Source organism: Amphiprion ocellaris, chromosome 18 (genome assembly GCF_022539595.1).
Source record: "Amphiprion ocellaris isolate individual 3 ecotype Okinawa chromosome 18, ASM2253959v1, whole genome shotgun sequence".
Taxonomy (NCBI): Eukaryota; Metazoa; Chordata; class Actinopteri; family Pomacentridae; genus Amphiprion; species Amphiprion ocellaris.
This window is the reverse complement of record NC_072783.1, coordinates 23,237,456-23,255,134: the sequence shown is the minus strand read 5'-3', so window position 1 is coordinate 23,255,134 and position 17,679 is coordinate 23,237,456. Positions and strand designations below refer to the sequence as shown.

The window sequence follows — 17,679 nt, the reverse complement described above, 5'->3', positions numbered from 1 at the left end:
GCACTGGGTCTGTCTTACTCCCGAAATATGAGTTACAGCAAATGAGTTCAACACTGATGTTGAACGGGCACTTTTAAAGAAAGACACAAAAGAATACAAAGTAGTAGATCATGCCTATTTATGTGTATTGTCTAAGTTGGGGTTAATATTAAAAGAGAAAGTTGATCTACAGAAAAATATGTAATTGAACGAAATGCTAAATCTCTTAGAGCCTTCCTACAGTATATTCCTCCATATTTTGAATGGTCACCTGATGCCTAAAGTCTCTGTTTTCCTTAACATAGACAAAGACGTCTCTGCTACAAGTTGATGCAGACAAATCTCCGGAATGCAAAAAAACTAACTCTTTGATGCTCAAAATTCCCCAGAATCGGACCCCTAGACCACCTGTTCAATGCAGTTAACATGGTTATGCACGAGGAAAAATGATCCACAAACAGTATTTAAGGCAACAAACCCCTGACTCTATATTTTGATGATGGCTGGACTTTAACTTAAGGAACATTTTAGAAACAGGTCTCTTACTTACCAATGGAGCTTTTGTAGATTATTATGATCCTACTGTGATGAATGATATTCTTCCATCACTGCTTACTGTGCCACTTTAATGGCACCTAATTATCAGTTGTGTTATTACTGACCAGAGACATTGTTAGGATCTTGACATATAAGGGGCTTAGCTCAGCTTACAAATCTTTAGATTGGAACTTAATAATTGCACTTTTCAGGGCTAAATAAGTCATAAGTTACACTACAGTTCAAAAGTTTGGAGTCACTTAGAAATGTCCTTATTTTTGAAAGAAAAGCATTTTTTTCAGTGAAGATAACATTCAATTCATCAGAAGTACAGTCTAGACATTGTTAATGTGGTAAATGACTATTCTAGCGGGAAACGACAGATGAGACAAGAAAGACCAGTGAGTCTCAAACTGTGCACCTTGGAATTAGTCTTGTTTATGGTGATTTACAGCTACAATCACATGTAACGATCAACCTCTGAGCTAGGCCGAGTTGCCAGCTTTTAGCTACCAGTTGGAATGGGATAGGTATATCTTGTAGGTTATTAATGATCATTCTAATTTTTAATGTTGATTTTATGTAATAGTAATTTGAGGGACTCTATATATTGTCCAGGAGAAGAGATGCAGGTGCTGTTGAGGAGAAAAAGATCATTGATAAGACTTTTAACACAATATAATGAGAGCAAATCTGCTGAATAAAGGTCATAGAATATTTTCCATCCACAAGCTGAGCTTACTGAAGCAATATAAAGTATGATTTGAACCCTTAAAAGTAAGTGTTATTGAAGGAGATGTTTTTTTTAATGGGTCCCACCAGTTGCAAATGTATCAAGTTCAGAGTCTCCTCTTAAAGCTTCACTTTATGTGAAAGAATTTTGCATTTTTTTCAATTCTGTACTGCCTTAAGAATTTCTGTACAGAGCAGTGATGAGATTTGACTGTTTTCAAAGGCAAACAAAGTAAAAACAAAAGTTCTTGGACTAGAATAAAGCCCCCCAATTTTTTTTTTTTTAAACAGGAATTTATTATGGTGAATGTCCTTGGCCCACACACACTGACGACACAGGACAGGAATCAAGCAGCGCATCATCCAGTTTGTGTGTGGGAACAGTGTTTACCTTTATTGGTACATCCTCCGCATTCTCAGTGCCGCTGGACCCAGAATAGAACTGCGCATACTCAGTGTTTAGGACTCAAACTCCACCCCTTTAGGGTTATTAACGCTGCTCGATGTGTGATTGGCTGAGCCGGCTCGTCCTGGTGGAGTGGGCGGGGCCGGTCGGATCTGCAGTTAATCCGACAGGGATTGAAGCGTCGGAGTATAGAAAGAGCAGCGGAGGGGAATGACCGATTTTCTAGCAGTAACTGTCCAAAGTACGACTTTTTACAATGCAAATGGACACACGGAAGCAGTAAAACGATAGAGTAGAAGCTGTGTGACATGAGAGACAAACTTTAGAGGTGAGTTTTTGCGGGAGACGCCGAGGTGTTGACGGGGCAGTCCGTAGACGACTGACTCAACATGGATGTTCGGGGAGCAACGGTGCGACTTTGAGGGGGAATTAAGGCCGTTTCTGGGTTATTTCTAGCCGCAGAGTGTCTCCGACGGAGCTGAGGAGGATTTAAAAGCAGCAACTAACTTACCAGGTGAGTCTAGTTTCTTAAACGGGCTAGACATACTTTTGCGAGAACACTTTTTCACCCGGCTAATAGCAGTGTCTTTCTCAATTTCAGGCAAGTTCATCAGTGAGTTGTTGCGGCTAACCGTTAGCAGAGGTGAGTCTTTAAAGCTAACCCTGACCACAAACAACAGATTTGTGATTAATTTGTTTGAATGTCTGCGTCATTTCCATTTTATTCAATCCTTGTAAACCAGATTTACCCATAAACAGACTGTATTATTCACGGTAGCTTAATAAAATCACTGTTATGGAACTAACTTCAAGTCCCCAAACGACCAAACTTGACGGTGGCTTTTTGATGAATAAATCTTTGTGCTGTTGTTGCCAGTATGCTAATACAGTCTGGCTATCACCCACATTATTGCTCATTATGAATTGTAAACACACCCTGTCTGCCTGCCGTTACCCCTTTCCATCTGTTGCTTTATTCCTGACCCCCTGCCCCTCTCTCTCTCTGTGTGTGTGTGTGTGTGTGTGTGTGTGTGTGTGTGTGTGTGTGTGTGTGTGTGTGTGTGTGTGTGTGTGTGTGTGTGTGAGACCACACAGACTGACCTCTTGACTTTCAAACACACAGATGTCCCTTTGCTTCAGCACAGCATCATTTCACTGTCATTGTGTGTGTGTGGCTGCTGATGCCTTCACTTCTTGTTGACATCTGGATCTGCTGATCGCCTGCAAACCAATACAAATGACCTGCTGCCTCTCTCTGTCACACACACACACACACACACACACACGCACATGCACATACACAGCTAAATAATAACTCGTCTCACGTGTAAATGCATGAAAGGGGCCTGATGTATTTTATGAAACCACCAAATTAAGTCAGTAGAGTTTAGCATAATTATTGTTGGAAAGAAACTAAATGGTGGCTTGCATGTGATTGTGTGTGTGTGTAGGCTGTCATTATGCCAGCCTGTCATTGTCCGTGCTGTTTGTTCTCTTTGCTGTATGACTTTTGGTTGCTGTGCTACTCTGGCAGACAGGATAATATGTCAGACTGCAGGCTACTGTCTGTCACTCTCTTTCTGAATCAGTGGCCATTCTTGGCAGTGATGCCCGCTCTTATTATTTATCATCATTATTTCTGTCTAAACCCATGTGTGTGTGGATTTGCATGAGCCCCCCACTCCACCTTCATAATGTCAAGGTCTCTGTCTCCCCCGAGCTCAGTGTTGAATGCCAACTGTCTGTCAGGGTAGAAGAACAAACGCACCCTGAGAACATGCCATCCTAGAGACAATGACCGACAGCTTATGTAACGTATCTGCTGGCCACTTCAAGCCCAGTCATCTTCAGGAACTGTAGCTCACGGACACAGCAGCAAATATCACATCTCTTTTGTTCACATGGAACTAGATTTAGCCACACTACTCTAGGCTGTTTCTGTTTAGCTCAGTGGTCAGATACGGAGGAAAATGCTTGTTTTTGACGGCTTTAGGACACATTTTTAGATCCTCTCTTGGGCTGAATGATTTGGGGAGAATATCTGTGATTTTTCAGACAAATATTGTCATTTGTCATACAATTTTATGAAGTCAAGCTTTCAATATTCACTGTGTAGTAGATTTACAACATGCTATTGAGCATTACTACATACAAAATCTTCAAAAAAAATAACTGTCACACAATGAGGAAGCCTGAATTTGTAAAAGTACTGACTCAACAGTTTAAATTTCTGAATCAGACATGCTGCAATACGAATGAGGTGTGACATTTATGTAATGCATGCCTGAAACATGCAGTATACATTGATCAATGGGCAGCACCAACAATGCCTGAAAGTTTGTGTGCTTGAATAAGACAAAGATTTGTCAGCATTAGTCTCATCCAGTTGCCGCACTTCGTATATTCTAAATGATATTGTTTCAAATGCGATTTCATTTTGAAATTGTTAAATTGTTCAACCCTCGTCCATGCTGTGTTTTTATTATATCCAGTGTTGATGGGCTAAGGATTAGATCATATCACATCACATGCAGGTTTTTACAGTCAGCTTGTTTTTGAGTTGCAGAAAAATTCAAAGATTGAAAGCATTCAACTTTATATGTCAGATTTACTTGTTAGTTTTCCTGATCAAATCACATTTTGCTATTTTTCTGGTTCAGAATGGGGCTTGATTGGTCCATGTACAAGAAAGTCACTGAGTCTCTGAGTCTCTGTTACCTTATGTTCCATATTTTGCTTGAGTAAATGAAACCCCAATTCACAAAACTGGTTAAAAATGTAACTTAGATGCTTATTATGAATCTTGTCATTTTGGTGCTAGCAAAACCTTTTTTGGAGGCTCCAAAAATTCCTCAATGCAACAAAAACCCTGCACCATTTCCCCTGTGTGTTAAAGTATCATACAAAGAGGATCAGTGAATCCCAAAAATACCAGGATGCCTTGCAGCTAAATGACTCGCTGCTTTCTCTTAATGTGAATAGCTCAGTATATGCTATTAAGTTCACACACACTACTTAGATCTGTAGCCGAATGGTAGATATTCAGGTTTGTTATCTGGTAGTTGTCAAATGGCATTGTGGGAGACGTTGGGATTAAGTAAAATCCTATATTTCTATAGAGTTGAACACCGATACCATCCTAACAGTAGCACACACATTCATTACTCACAGTGAAATCGACCTGCAGCGTGACTGTTTGTCCTCCATCTGTCTTCCTACCTCACATTACACATTACACTGATAACACAGGGTGTGATCTATATTCCAGGTTGATGATTACTGGTGAAAGTGAATGTCATACTTTGTGGATTGCATCAGTCACTGCTGAAAAAGAGTTTCTGAGGCTACAGTGTGTGCACATACACACTTTGATATGTCTTCTATTCTGTTCAGGGAGCTCTGTAGAAATGTGAAAGTTTAACAGCCTCTGTGACACTTCCAGATGTTAAGGCTGTGGAGGCGAGACGTGCCGCTCTCAGAGAGGCTGGGGGAGGACTCTCCTCTTGTCGCGGCTCCTGGTCCCCCACCCACAGCAGCTCCGATGGGGCCCAATATTTCATGGCTCCCTGAAGCCCCGCTGCTGGGCCCCGACCAACCCATCTTCCTGATGACTCCAGCAGCGCAGGCTGTGTCTGGCTTCTTTGTCTGGACTGCACTCATCCTCACCTGCCACCAGGTAGTAGGCCCTGAATTCTACTTATGCCTTATAATACATGATTATTTACTCAGCTGGAAGTATAAATGTAGAGATCTGACTGAGCAAACTGGCTGTTCTGACAAAAATGTATTCTTGAAGAAGACAGGTAGGTGTTTGTGTGTTGATTAATGCACAGCTGATGTGATCCTGCAAACACACACATCTGCTCAGGCCCAGAGAGGGCCAGGGGTTGCTTGGCAACATCCCTTGGCAGGTGTTTTTTATACAAAGCATGAATACACACAAACTTAGCCATGTGTATAAAGGTGGAACTCTTACAGTAGGTAGATGTAAAACATGTCTGAACTCTGGCAGAAAAAATAAGAAAAACAAAAAAACCGATGGAGATTTTTTCTCTTCCACATTCCTGTGACATGATATCAGGTAATGTATTGATTGTTGGGGTCAGTGACATTGACAGACTGATAAGACAGCAAAGTGATGTCAGTGATACACAGTACAGTCTGAATATTTTCTTCATGACAGTTTTAGTTTGAGTCCCCCAGTGTTGTTTTAAACCTCATAAACACTCTATTCCAGACATGAACTCTCTGCTGTGTTATCTTCTTACACAAGATTTTAAGCCTGTTGCTACAAACTTACTAATCATTGTATGAACAGGAAAGGAGCTTTTCTCACTTATGACACAAAACTGTTGGACATGTTACTTTAGTCTAGCCTGCACTATACGATTTGTTTTATTTTAATGTAGTTTTGATCTTTTCATCTCACTTTTTTACATACTGTAGTTTAAAACAAGGTTTAAAAACTCAAAGCTGTTTTGATGTTTAATCTTTCAGAATTTAAAATGTTTTCTTTGTCTGTCCCAGATCTACATGCATCTGCGGTTCTACAGCTCACCCAGGGAGCAGCGTCACATCGTGCGGATCCTCTTCATCGTTCCTATCTATGCTTTTGATTCCTGGCTCAGCCTCCTCTTCTTCACCAATGATCAGTACTATGTGTACTTTGACACAGTCAGAGACTGCTATGAGGGTAAGGACATACTTACGTCTTTATGCTGTCAATGCCATGTGCACCCAAAATCCATCTAGGCTAAAACCCTGAGCCTTTGTGATACATTAAACACACACAATTACATTCTTATACTATAACATACAGAGTTAAATCCTTTTCACCTACTTTCCCAGTTGAGTTATTGAATCACATTGTCATCATATGGGATTGAGGATGTATATTTTGCCCTTCCATCCTCAACAGATTATTCCACCCATACAAATGTAAGTTTTTTGCGCAGTGCCCTCTCCCCTTTATTAAAGTCCTGATTTTTCTGTGGTAGACAGAAGCTTTATTTACTAGTTTGTTAAATTATGAATCTTTGAATAACTGATAGAGGAAACCTTTTCTTACACAGTGAATCAAAGAGCAAGTTAATCATCATCTCATTTCATAGAAACTGTTGTACTCTCCTCTTCGACCTAGACTTTTATTGAGGCTTGATATAACTGGAAGGATGGAATTGACTTTTGCCCTGCTTGTGCTGTGAGGGTTTTCAAAACGTTTCATTCATATTCAGCCAGTAGCTGCTTTTCTTCTACTCATTTCTTCCAATCTTCACATCTTCATGTACATATAAATGGGAAATTTGGTTTGGGTGTCATATTGAGTCGACAACTGCCTTTTAGAAGGAAACATGAATCCGAAAGGAGTGGAGACTGGATGAGCTCAGAGGTCACTGTAGGTGGACTCCTTGAAGGAGATGGGTGACGCAAACACAAGAAATGCTTCTCGATGTTTTAAATGTGTGACTATTTAAATCTTGAATTGATAGAAAGGGGTGAGAGGCAGTTGACTGTCTGCACGTCTTCACTTGCATCAATCAGTTGTCCTGATAAGGATAGAAATAATCCGCTGTCTGTCACACTTCACTCATGTGTCACATCCTGTGTTGGTGAAGTGATGATGCTTTTGAGTGTGGACTGGGGGCGCTTTATGTATGGTTCTGCTTTTGGCAGGAAGAGCTGTCAATATTGTGGTCGTCATATAGTTCCCTCATACAGATGGCTCGCCTCCTCTCTTTGGCATCATCTCCCCTCCCCTGACATTTCTTGTCACGCTTCCACTGCACGTTTGTCAAAGCCTTTTTTAGTACCTCTCCAGTTTCTCCTCCACTTCTTCTTCCGGTCCCCCTCATTCTCCTTTGCCTCCTCTCCTCCTCCTGTTTTTCCCTCCTCTTCCCACAATGCTGCTGAGCCCTGCCCAGATCTTTTCCTCAGCAAGGATGACCAACCTGTTGCATGGCAACTGTGCTCACAAATCTTCCTCATCAACCAGACTGGCTGCATCAGATAATGAGTTTCTCTCAACCAAACTTGCTGCAAAGTTCCCATTCCCATTGTATGTAGGCCTACTGTATCACCGTGGCAACTAGCGCTGCTGACGGGTGTCCTTGGAGAGAAGTGAAAGAGCCTAATGGTAAACAACTGGGGCAGAGACAGCTGCTCGAGGCAGATCGACCAGTTCTCATCACACAGCTCAGGAGCTCGCTAGCTTTTGTCTTTTCGTATAAACACAAAAATGGCATGTACGACATCCTGTTACCTCAGTATTGTCTGACAGGCATCTGACGTCAGACAGCTGCCAAGTTGCAGTTAGTGTGGGTGTAGTGAGCACAGACTGAGAAAAGGAGAATATAATAACTCAGCTGACGACACCAGAATCACTGCCAGCACTACAGCTGACATCTACTTTGAGATCAGTGTTGTGATATAACACTGCAACACACACACACTGCTGAACCTCACACACAGCTCGGCACACACCCAGGATATAGCGCATTTTCACACGTTCACAGTTAAATGATACACATCTTTATCTCTCACCTTACTTTACCTCACATGCACTGTCGCACTGCCACATTCTCCCTGAGTGTGTGTTTGTGTGAGAGCAACACACACACATACACAGGACATGAGGTTCCTCAGGGGTTAACAGGATTAGCCCGGCTGTGTTTTTAATGAACTTCTTGGTCGTCATCGGCCTCTCAGTGAAGCAGCACAGAGGAGAGATAATCCACCAGTCACAAGAGACAGGTCAATATTCTTCAGCAAAGAAAAGGTGTGTGTTTGTGTGGAACGTTTGATTTTTCTATCTTCAACTGACAAAACTGTAGCTCAATGTTAAGAAGAAAAGAAATAACACAAATATAAATCTGCAAAGAAAGAACTGAAACTCATCAGGTTACACTATGTGTGCTCTTTACCTAAATTGTTCTGTCCATGTTTTGTGGATCACACACTGCAGGTAGTCCAACACAAACATCTTAGCTTTCGTCTGTTAATATATTCACTATCATGCTGGTTGTACCGCTCTGTAAGTCCTGATAACTGCAGGTTGTCATGAGTAAATAAATGTAAAAAAAACACTTTTGGACTTGGAGGTACCATTTCTAAAACAGTTGGTCTGACCTTTTTAAAGAGATCATATTTCCATGCCTTAGTTTCCCTCTCGAACAATAAAAAACTAAAGTCTACATCAAGGAAATTTTTGAGCTACAATTAGCACAGTGTGTTAGAACATTATATATAAAAACTAATTCTGATTCTGCTTTATATTTCCCTGCTGATGCTAAAAACATGTGACAGGAAAAGGAGTGTTGTGTTGCTGTGACTGCTGGAGGTGTCTGTGGGTAAAACTAACTTGCTGCTGTTTAACACTATGAACTGTTTTCTCACAGTGTGAAGCTGCTGTTTTGAAAAGTTTCCATGTGCAGGTTAAACTTTTATATACCATATTTCATTACAGTGGCAATAGCCAATTTTACTTCAATTTATCATTATGAATTAAATCTTGATTGTACAGTGTAACAGCTATAGAATTTCAAGTCCGAAATCTCGTGAGAAAATAAAAGCTCGATTTATGGTATAAAGGAAGTACACACCTTCTCATTCAATGGTTTTTATTTAATGATTTTATACATTGCAGATTAATATTGAAGACATTAAAGTATAAACAATTACATATGGAATTAATTGTAAACAAAAAAGTGTTCATCTTCAGTATTAATATACAATGTAGAAAACAATACAAGCTTTCAGTGGCTTTCCCCAGGTAGCTAAAATGGAAGAACTGCAGTAACTGGTAGCTCTACCTGTTTCAAAAAGTAAAAAGAGCCTTGCTTTGGGCAGTACCCAGGCTGTTAGTGATAGCCATGTTGCTAATGGTACCACCAGCAGCCAGAAACGAATATGGAGTTGCAAAAAGACCAGGAAACCAGCGTCTGTGGTTGTTGGTAAAAGCGAGACTTGGAGGGCAATGGAAAGTGATCCAGTCTTTGCTACAGTGACGCTGGCAGTAATTCCTCTTGGAAACACTGTTTTTCAAAATAAGCAACAAAAACTATTAATATATTGTTACAATAATAACAACACATGTAACCACTTGATCAGCAGAACAGCGAGTGAACTGGCTCCAGTCTTGGAGAACAACATCTTGGCACGACACGGCAGGAAAAACAGGCGAATGATGGCTCATTTCCATTTAGCTGCTTCAGAGTCGTAGCATTGCGTATGTTGGCTCACTGTCACGCTGTCACAGCTTCCTGGGACACTTGAATAGAATGAAGTCATAATTAAAGTTATTAGTAACATTTTCCTACAGTGACAAGTGAACTTGTTCCGTGAAAAAGGAGGGCTTTTCCAGAGACGTGAAAGTTAGATGGTGACAATTGTTTTCTCCTATTGAAGTAGTAGCAAAAATTAAAACAATCCAATCTTTCCTTGTTTCTCCTCAGCATTTGTTATTTACAACTTCCTGAGTCTGTGCTACGAGTACCTGGGAGGAGAGAGCGCCATCATGGCTGAGATCCGAGGGAAACCCATAGAGTAAGTTTCAGATTTGCACAGCTGAACGATAATTAAATAGTTTTAAATAAACTACAAAATAATTTATTTCCAACCCAATATGAATCAAGGACATGAGAGGAGCAGGTGGTGTTTCATTCAAAACCATTTTTCAGCATATTCTTACTTTTCCTGATCCGTCCTGCACGTTTGACTGCATTAACACTAAATTCCCCACAAGATCTGAAGCTGCATTAACCATAATCCTGATGTTTGGGTCCATCAGGTCCAGCTGTATGTACGGCACCTGCTGTCTGAGAGGAAAGGCCTACTCCATCGGCTTCCTGCGATTTTGCAAGCAGGCCACTCTGCAGTTCTGTGTGGTCAAGCCGCTCATGGCCGTCATCACCGTTATCCTGCAGGCCTACGGCAAATACAAGGACGGAGACTTCAAGTAAGAGAGGCCAGAGGAAGGTCAAAACCTGCATTAACTTTTAAGTTAATCTATTTTTTTTCTGTCTGGAGGAGCTGAGGCGTTTGTGGAATGTGGATTACTCCTTTCATTTTTAGATGACTGTTCCAGACCAATCATCACCTCCTCCCTTAATCGTTTCAGTTTGGGACTTTAATCTCTAATGATGAAATTTCGCTTTTAGCATGACCTGTAACAACAGATATCCCACAATAATGACCCAAAATATCCAAACCAGCACCGTTAACACTGTCCTCTCTGATGACTTCTCTCTCCACAGCGTTGCCAGCGGTTACCTGTACGTGACCATCATCTACAACATCTCGGTCAGCTTGTCTCTGTATGCCCTGTTCCTCTTCTACTTCGCCACCAGGGAGCTGCTCAGCCCTTACAGCCCCATGCTCAAGTTCTTCATGGTCAAGTCGGTCATCTTCCTCTCCTTCTGGCAGGGTATGGAGACCGCACAAGACACAGCATTAGATGTGTTAAAAAAAGCACACTTACCACGCAATTGATAAATCACACATGCTACAGCTTAGGATTGACGAGGTTGGCTGTTAAATAATGAGACAAATGCTGTTATTAAGTTTGATTTAATTCGAGCAGATTGAAGGTTTCAGGGGCTGTTTATGCTTCCTGACAGATCTGTGTGTAGGACGTGATTCAGGCGTGCATGCTGTGGTTTGACACATTTAACAGCCACACCTTGCACATTGTGCATCACGTCTATGGTGTGTCAGTGGTTTTACAGATTGATGTCACATTCATGCTATTAATATTGTCTTATTTGGAAATGATTCATCTTAATTCTATGACACAGGGAACATTGGACTGTAAAACCTTTAATCGAACTAGAATATCTGTCAGGAAAATCACAACTACATATTTCCCCCAAATCATTCAGCCCTCATTCTGATTTCACTGCATGTAAAGATCGTTGTGCTAATGAGAATATTAGCTGTGGGAGGGAAGAAGGCCTTGACTAAGAAGTGGTTGCAACCAGATGCTTCAACATTAGACAGATGTTTTCTATAAAGATGCAATCAGAGAAATTTCGGAGATGGTGGACAAAGTGGGTCGAGTAAATGGGTCCACAGAGACCAGACTTACTTTAATTACCCTTCTATAAAATATTGATTTCACAGGACTACCAAAAGATTGTGTCGTGATTGTATCTTTATGAATAGATGAGTGAGAATGACAGCTTCTCTGTTTGTTTTTCGGTTTAGGAATGTATACATTTGCTTAAAATGTAATTGAAAATGAAAGGGAGAGCAATAGCTGAAAGGTCAAAATCATTGAAACGTGTCTTAGACTATTGACTGATATTATACATGGGATATATGTGTACATAGATGTGTGTAATATTTGAACGATTTGAACTTGACATTTATGTTGGACTATGTATGATCTCCCTGATAAAAATAAAATTAAAAAAAAAAAAAAAAAGAAAGAAAAAAGATTATTGTGGTTTCACTAAGTCTTCTTCTGATTATTTGTGATCAGGCATGCTGCTGGCCATCCTGGAGAAGTGTGGGGCCATTCCTCAGATCAACTCAGTGGAGGTTTCTGTCGGCGAGGGCACGGTCGCTGCCGGTTACCAGAACTTTATCATTTGCATCGAGATGTTTTTTGCAGCGCTGGCTCTGCGACACGCTTTCACATACAGAGTCTACATGGATAAAAGTCTAGATTCGCACGGTGAGACCGAGGAATAGAAGTTTTAAGTTTCTGCACGTGTAGTAAAATATCCGTTGTCCTACCGAAGTAAAAGTCTCAATCTAAGATATTCTAAAACAGCCTTTCACATGATTTTTTTCTCCATTTTTAAAAAAAAATTCTTCCCATTCCTTCCTATGCGTATTTTCTCCTTCACTTCCCATCTATTTTTGTTACTTCTCCCTTCACCCCATCTTTTCACATTACTTTATATGGTCTTCATTTTCTCCTTTCCTATTTCTACATATTTGTCTTACTCTCTGTCTTTTCTCTTCTGCTGCATCATAAAGGACCTGTTCCTACATATGGAGAGTTTGGTAGGTGGAACACTGATGATGTTTACACCACAGTCCTACATTATGTGTTTCATGTTGCTCTTCCTGTTTTTTGTTAGATTTTTTTGTTCTGAGACATACTAAGATGGTCTCCGCTGTTGTTTTTTTATTTATCCAAGCTTTCGAATCAACTTTCCTTTTTTATTGTCTTTATTTATGACTGTTTTGATTGGGTTATTCTTCTTGCTTAGACAGCATTTCCTTTTCCTAAATCATTCCCACTTTCTTTCTTTTTTCATAGTCCGTTCCTGTCTAGTGTCCCTCTTTATCAACCCTTTCCTCTTCCTGTCCTCTCTCTAAATCACACCCACTGCTCCTGTACAATCGCTCCTTTTGTCCAATCTTGTTTTGCTTTTTAACACCCTTTAAATCACTGATGCCTCTTTCCTCTCGTCTCCTTGTTTTTGTCCCTTTTTACTTTGTTCTCTTTGCACTAAATCACTCCTCTTCCCACTCTCCTCTGACTCTATTACCTCCTCTCTCCTCATTCTTCCCTTTTCATTTACACATTCCCTTCCTTCCCGCTCCTCTGTGTTCAAAACACCGTAAATCCACGCCCTCTTAATGTTTCCTTCCTTCCCTTTTTCCCTCCACTAGATCAGTCCTGTACATTTACAAGCCGCTGATGTTCTGCCTTCATCCTCATTCACACGTTCTCTCTTTTCACTTCTAACTCTCTCTTGTCATTCCTCTCCCGCAGGCCGCCGTGCCCCGATGAAGAGCATCTCCAGCAGCCTGAAGGAAACGATGAACCCGGGCGACATGGTCCAGGACGCCATCCACAACTTCTCCCCGGCCTACCAGCAGTACACCCAGCAGTCCACGCTGGAGCAGGGGGCGCCACCGCCCGTCTCCCGCACACACAGTACCGTCAGCGGCCGCGGTGACACTGAGAAAACCCTCCTGCTCAGCTCAGACGACGAATTCTAAAGTCGTCAAAACGGGGCCCTCCTCTTACCACAGCTGAATCTTGTTCAGACTGATGTCTTCATGGCGGGCGCTTCTTAATCCTTCTGCGCAGCCGATCCTCTTCAACGTGTGAATGATTAGAAAGTCGTGCGTTTGTTTTTGGGACTCATCGTGAATGCTGAGGCCTTCCTGCATCGACATTTCCCAGGCGTCTTATTTGGTTGGAACACTTGAAGCTGATTTGGTGTTAAACTTGGAAAGTTTGTGAGTCACAGTTGTACATGATGAATCATACTTGACATTTGGAACAAAAGTTTTCTGGCTCGGGTTGAAGCTTAATTTGAAGTTTCAGCTCAGTCATGTTTCCTTCGCCCAAATGTGTCTCCCAGTGCAATCATCGTCATTAATGTTCTGTTTTATCTTCTGGTTCTGTTTTGGTTTGGGTTTTGAAAGCTGTGTGGGGATGTATTTAAAGGGAAACCATGTCAGAAACACGTGTTAATGTCAACTGCGTGGATCAATGTTGTTATTGATATTGATGTTAGAGATAAGAGGCAGGCAGAGCAGCTTATAGATTAAACATTACATCTGCTCCAGTGAAGGGCAGCAGCAGAGCTGGTCTGGATTACACTGGTGTAATTGGGGCGTTATTGGAACGGCTGGGATTAAAGCTCAGATAGTAGAACTCCGCAGGCCACAATGTAGGTTAAATGGATTGAGGGAAGAACAAAACAGCAGAGGAATATAGGTTACGTCCAATTTTAGATGTCTGCCCTCATTAATGGAACTTCACTGGAGTTAAACCTTTCCACTGTTAGTAAACACGTTCTTCCAAATGTTAAAGCTAGATGTAGTAAAGGTGGTCAAATATTTCAATTCTGCTGTTAACTCCAGATTGTGTACCATGTTTGATTTGTTTTTTTCTGTGGAAGTGGCATTTTAAGTTTCATGGGTTCTGATACAGTAACAAGTAGCTCTGAGTTTGCAGTGCGAGTGGTGGAAGGAGTAACTAAAGCAACGCTACAATCCCCAGCTGGACGACTGTCTGTGTGGCTGTGGGAATTGTAGTCATTTAATGATATGTTTTAGTGCCTGCCTACGCTGATGTTGGACCAATCGAATTACACCAACATTTCACAACCCCTGGAGATCACATGCAAAGTGATTTTTGCTTGACAAAAATGACTTTAAATTGGCGGGATGTCACAACCTGATGACTTAAGAGTGTTTTCTGCACCTTCAGTTGGTTAAAAATCTAATATTCAGAACATTTTTTTGTTTGTGAAGATCTCCGGTTTCACTACATTTTTGCACACGTTTTTTTATCCTGAACTCTAAACTGTATATTATCCAAATAATATGGAAAAACATCAGTCATTATTCTCTCTTAAATACATGCAATGCATTAACTTGTTGTGTTTCTTTGAGTTGGACTTTTTCTCTGCTTCCAGTCAGTCTTTTTTTTTGTTTGTTTGTTTGGTTGAATTTCACCGCAGTCGGAGCTGGTTATTTTTTACTCATAATTGGAGTTCTTGACTCATCTGAATGAGTCATAACTGAATCTGCCAACGTGTTTACTTGCAACTACTTTCACTTTACTTTGCTGTAGCTCCGTATGAACACCAGGGGGCCATACGGAGGTGATAGAAAAAATACTTAGAACTTATCCCCAAGCACACAGTTCTCACACATTTAGACCTTGGTGCACAGAAAACAACACTTTGTCTTAGTCGCATTTTATTTTACTGTCTGTGTGTTTTCATCAGGAAATGGCAGCCTCAGACAGTGGTTGTAATTTCTGCTTCTGCCTGACATAATATTACTTTTAAATAGGAGAGAAGCCACGTCTGTGCTCAGGAGCAGCGGCCTATTTTTAGACGTTTTGCAAACCGGATTATTTTTAGTGATGATGAAACCGAGGCAACCTTTTTGTTGCATTGCAGCTCCTACATTCAGGTTTCCTTGCCTGATATTACCATTTAAAAGCTAAGTATGCCGCACTTTGAACGCCATAATTCACTCATGCACTCTTCATTCTCTCCCTCTCTGCAGCGACGTTCTTTGTGAGTTGTGTGAATATCTGTGAGACTAATGTTGTACAGTTTTAAGTGCTTTCTGCAGGAGGAAGAGTAGCCGTGTGTGGGAATAGTCGTATATGCTGTAAAAGGCTGAGCAGAGGAGAAACAAAGATCTAGTTTTTTATTTTTATTTCAATAACCATTTTGGTTTCTAGTTCTTTGTATATTTGAAAGCTGCTCACGATGCTACTATTTCATGTCAAATGGATAAAGATTTGAGTAAAAAATAAAAGATATTTAGTCTGTATTTAAGTTAACCACTTGTTTTTTATTTTTATTTGTCTGATTCATGTTCTGTGAACGCCTTTGGGACATTTTAACCTATTTTTATCCACTGACCCTGATTTACCTGTCATGTGGAGCAAGGTAATGTCTTCTGAGGTGCTTAAAATAGACATTTATGAGACTTTACAGGACAATGAAGTATAGCATTAACTTAAATTATGGGAAATGTAGGTTCTATAACTATGGACCGATAGTCAGGAAAGGCTTCATTTGTTTGTTTTTTGACCACTGGTCCTTTTATTTCAAGTAAGGGTGTTATGCTACAGCAACATTAATGATACTTAAAATCTGAAATATTGATATGTTAATAATGTGCATACTGCAAGTAATTCAGAAGCAGGAACTATCTGGTTGACACAGTCCAGTTGAGAGTGTAATTCTTTTGCCAAAAAAGAGACAAAAACACAATAAAGTAAGCTGAACTGACAGACGGCATTTTCTGTGTAGATCAGGGGGGTCAAACTCATTTTAGTTCAGCCCAGTTTGATCTCAAGTGACCAGTAAAATCAAAGCATAGTAACCTATAAATAGCCACACCTCCAAAAAGTTCCCTTTGTTTTAGTGCAAAAAAGTACATTCTGACAATGTTCACATTTAATGAACTATCTTTTATCTTAAACCCTAACCCTACCTGAATTCATACAAAACCTGTGGCTGTCCCAACTGGGCTTTCATTAACCCTCGTGTTGTCCCGCGGGTCAAAATTGACCTGTTTTAAAGTTTGAAAAAGTGGAAAAAAAAATATTTTCACAGTGAAACTTCTGATGTCCACATTTTCAACATTTTTGGGAAATTTTTTGAACATTTTTTGGTGGGAAAAAAAATGTTAAAAATGTTTCTTAAGAACATTCACAAAAAAATCAACCAAAATCCAGCGAATTTCGCTGGCTTTTGGTTGATTTTTATCTGAATGTTCTCAAAGAAAATATTAGAAGTTTTACTGATATATATGTAATCACTTTTAGATATTTTTAGGATTTTTTTTGAAAGATTTTTACTCATTTTTTGAAAATATTTACAAGAATTTTCTTGCCAAATTTGGGGGATTTTTTTTTAAAGTAAAATATTTAGGGGAAACTTTTAAGGAATTATTGGAATTTTCTTCCTGAAGGTTTTGCAAATTTTCAAAATTTGGGGAATTTTTTTTTACCGATTTTTGGGATTTTTTTCAGACAAGGAAAGGATTTTTTTGGTGCCCTTAATTGAGGACGACAGGAGGGTTAAGTCAGCAAAAAAAAGTAAGATCCAGAAAAAACAGCACGACACCAGACAGAGGAAAGGAACAACACTGTCATCCCTTATTTAGCCGGTGTGTCACTTTTCTCCAAACACAACATCCATTATAGAGCCCAGCCACACTCTGAGATAAAAACTGGTTCATTCTGGGAATAAAACACCCAAAAACAAGCTGAGCAACTCTGAATGTGCGGTCCGACGCAGCGAGGAGTGTACGGACCTATATATAGGTGAGACTAAACAACTGCTCCACAACAAAACAACAGAGCAGCACCTCAGGTCAAAGACTCAGCAGTCCATCTGCATCTGAAGGATAAAGAACACTCCTCTGAGCACAGAAATGTTCACATTGTGGACAGAGAAGGTTTGAGAGAGTGAAGGATGCATCTTTAAACAGAGGAGGAGGTCTGGTGTTGTGTGTTTTGCTTTTTTGGCACACGAATTACACTGCAATAAGAAGTATAGGAAGATGGAGTGGGTCTGCAACCATGA

The 17,679-nt window shown here is 40.4% G+C and overlaps 1 protein-coding gene across 2 annotated transcripts; it reads left to right on the top strand.

Annotated features, from left to right (window-relative positions):
- The first annotated feature begins 1,805 nt into the window (after positions 1-1,805).
- On the top strand, positions 1,806-15,923 carry tmem184ba (transmembrane protein 184ba). 2 transcript variants are annotated; one of them, XM_023274856.3, is made up of 10 exons: positions 1,806-2,168; positions 2,256-2,297; positions 5,097-5,330; positions 6,182-6,347; positions 10,105-10,195; positions 10,440-10,607; positions 10,906-11,075; positions 12,132-12,326; positions 12,635-12,661; positions 13,380-15,923. In XM_023274856.3, exons 3-10 carry the CDS (start codon positions 5,097-5,099, stop codon positions 13,607-13,609), a joined length of 1,281 nt encoding a protein of 426 aa, XP_023130624.1. In that variant the 5' UTR covers positions 1,806-2,168; positions 2,256-2,297; the 3' UTR covers positions 13,610-15,923. The 2 variants fall into 2 exon arrangements, with proteins under 2 accessions (XP_023130624.1, XP_023130626.1); XM_023274858.3 differs by lacking the exon at positions 12,635-12,661 and having other exon boundaries at positions 1,808-2,168.
- Positions 15,924-17,679: the final 1,756 nt, after the last annotated feature.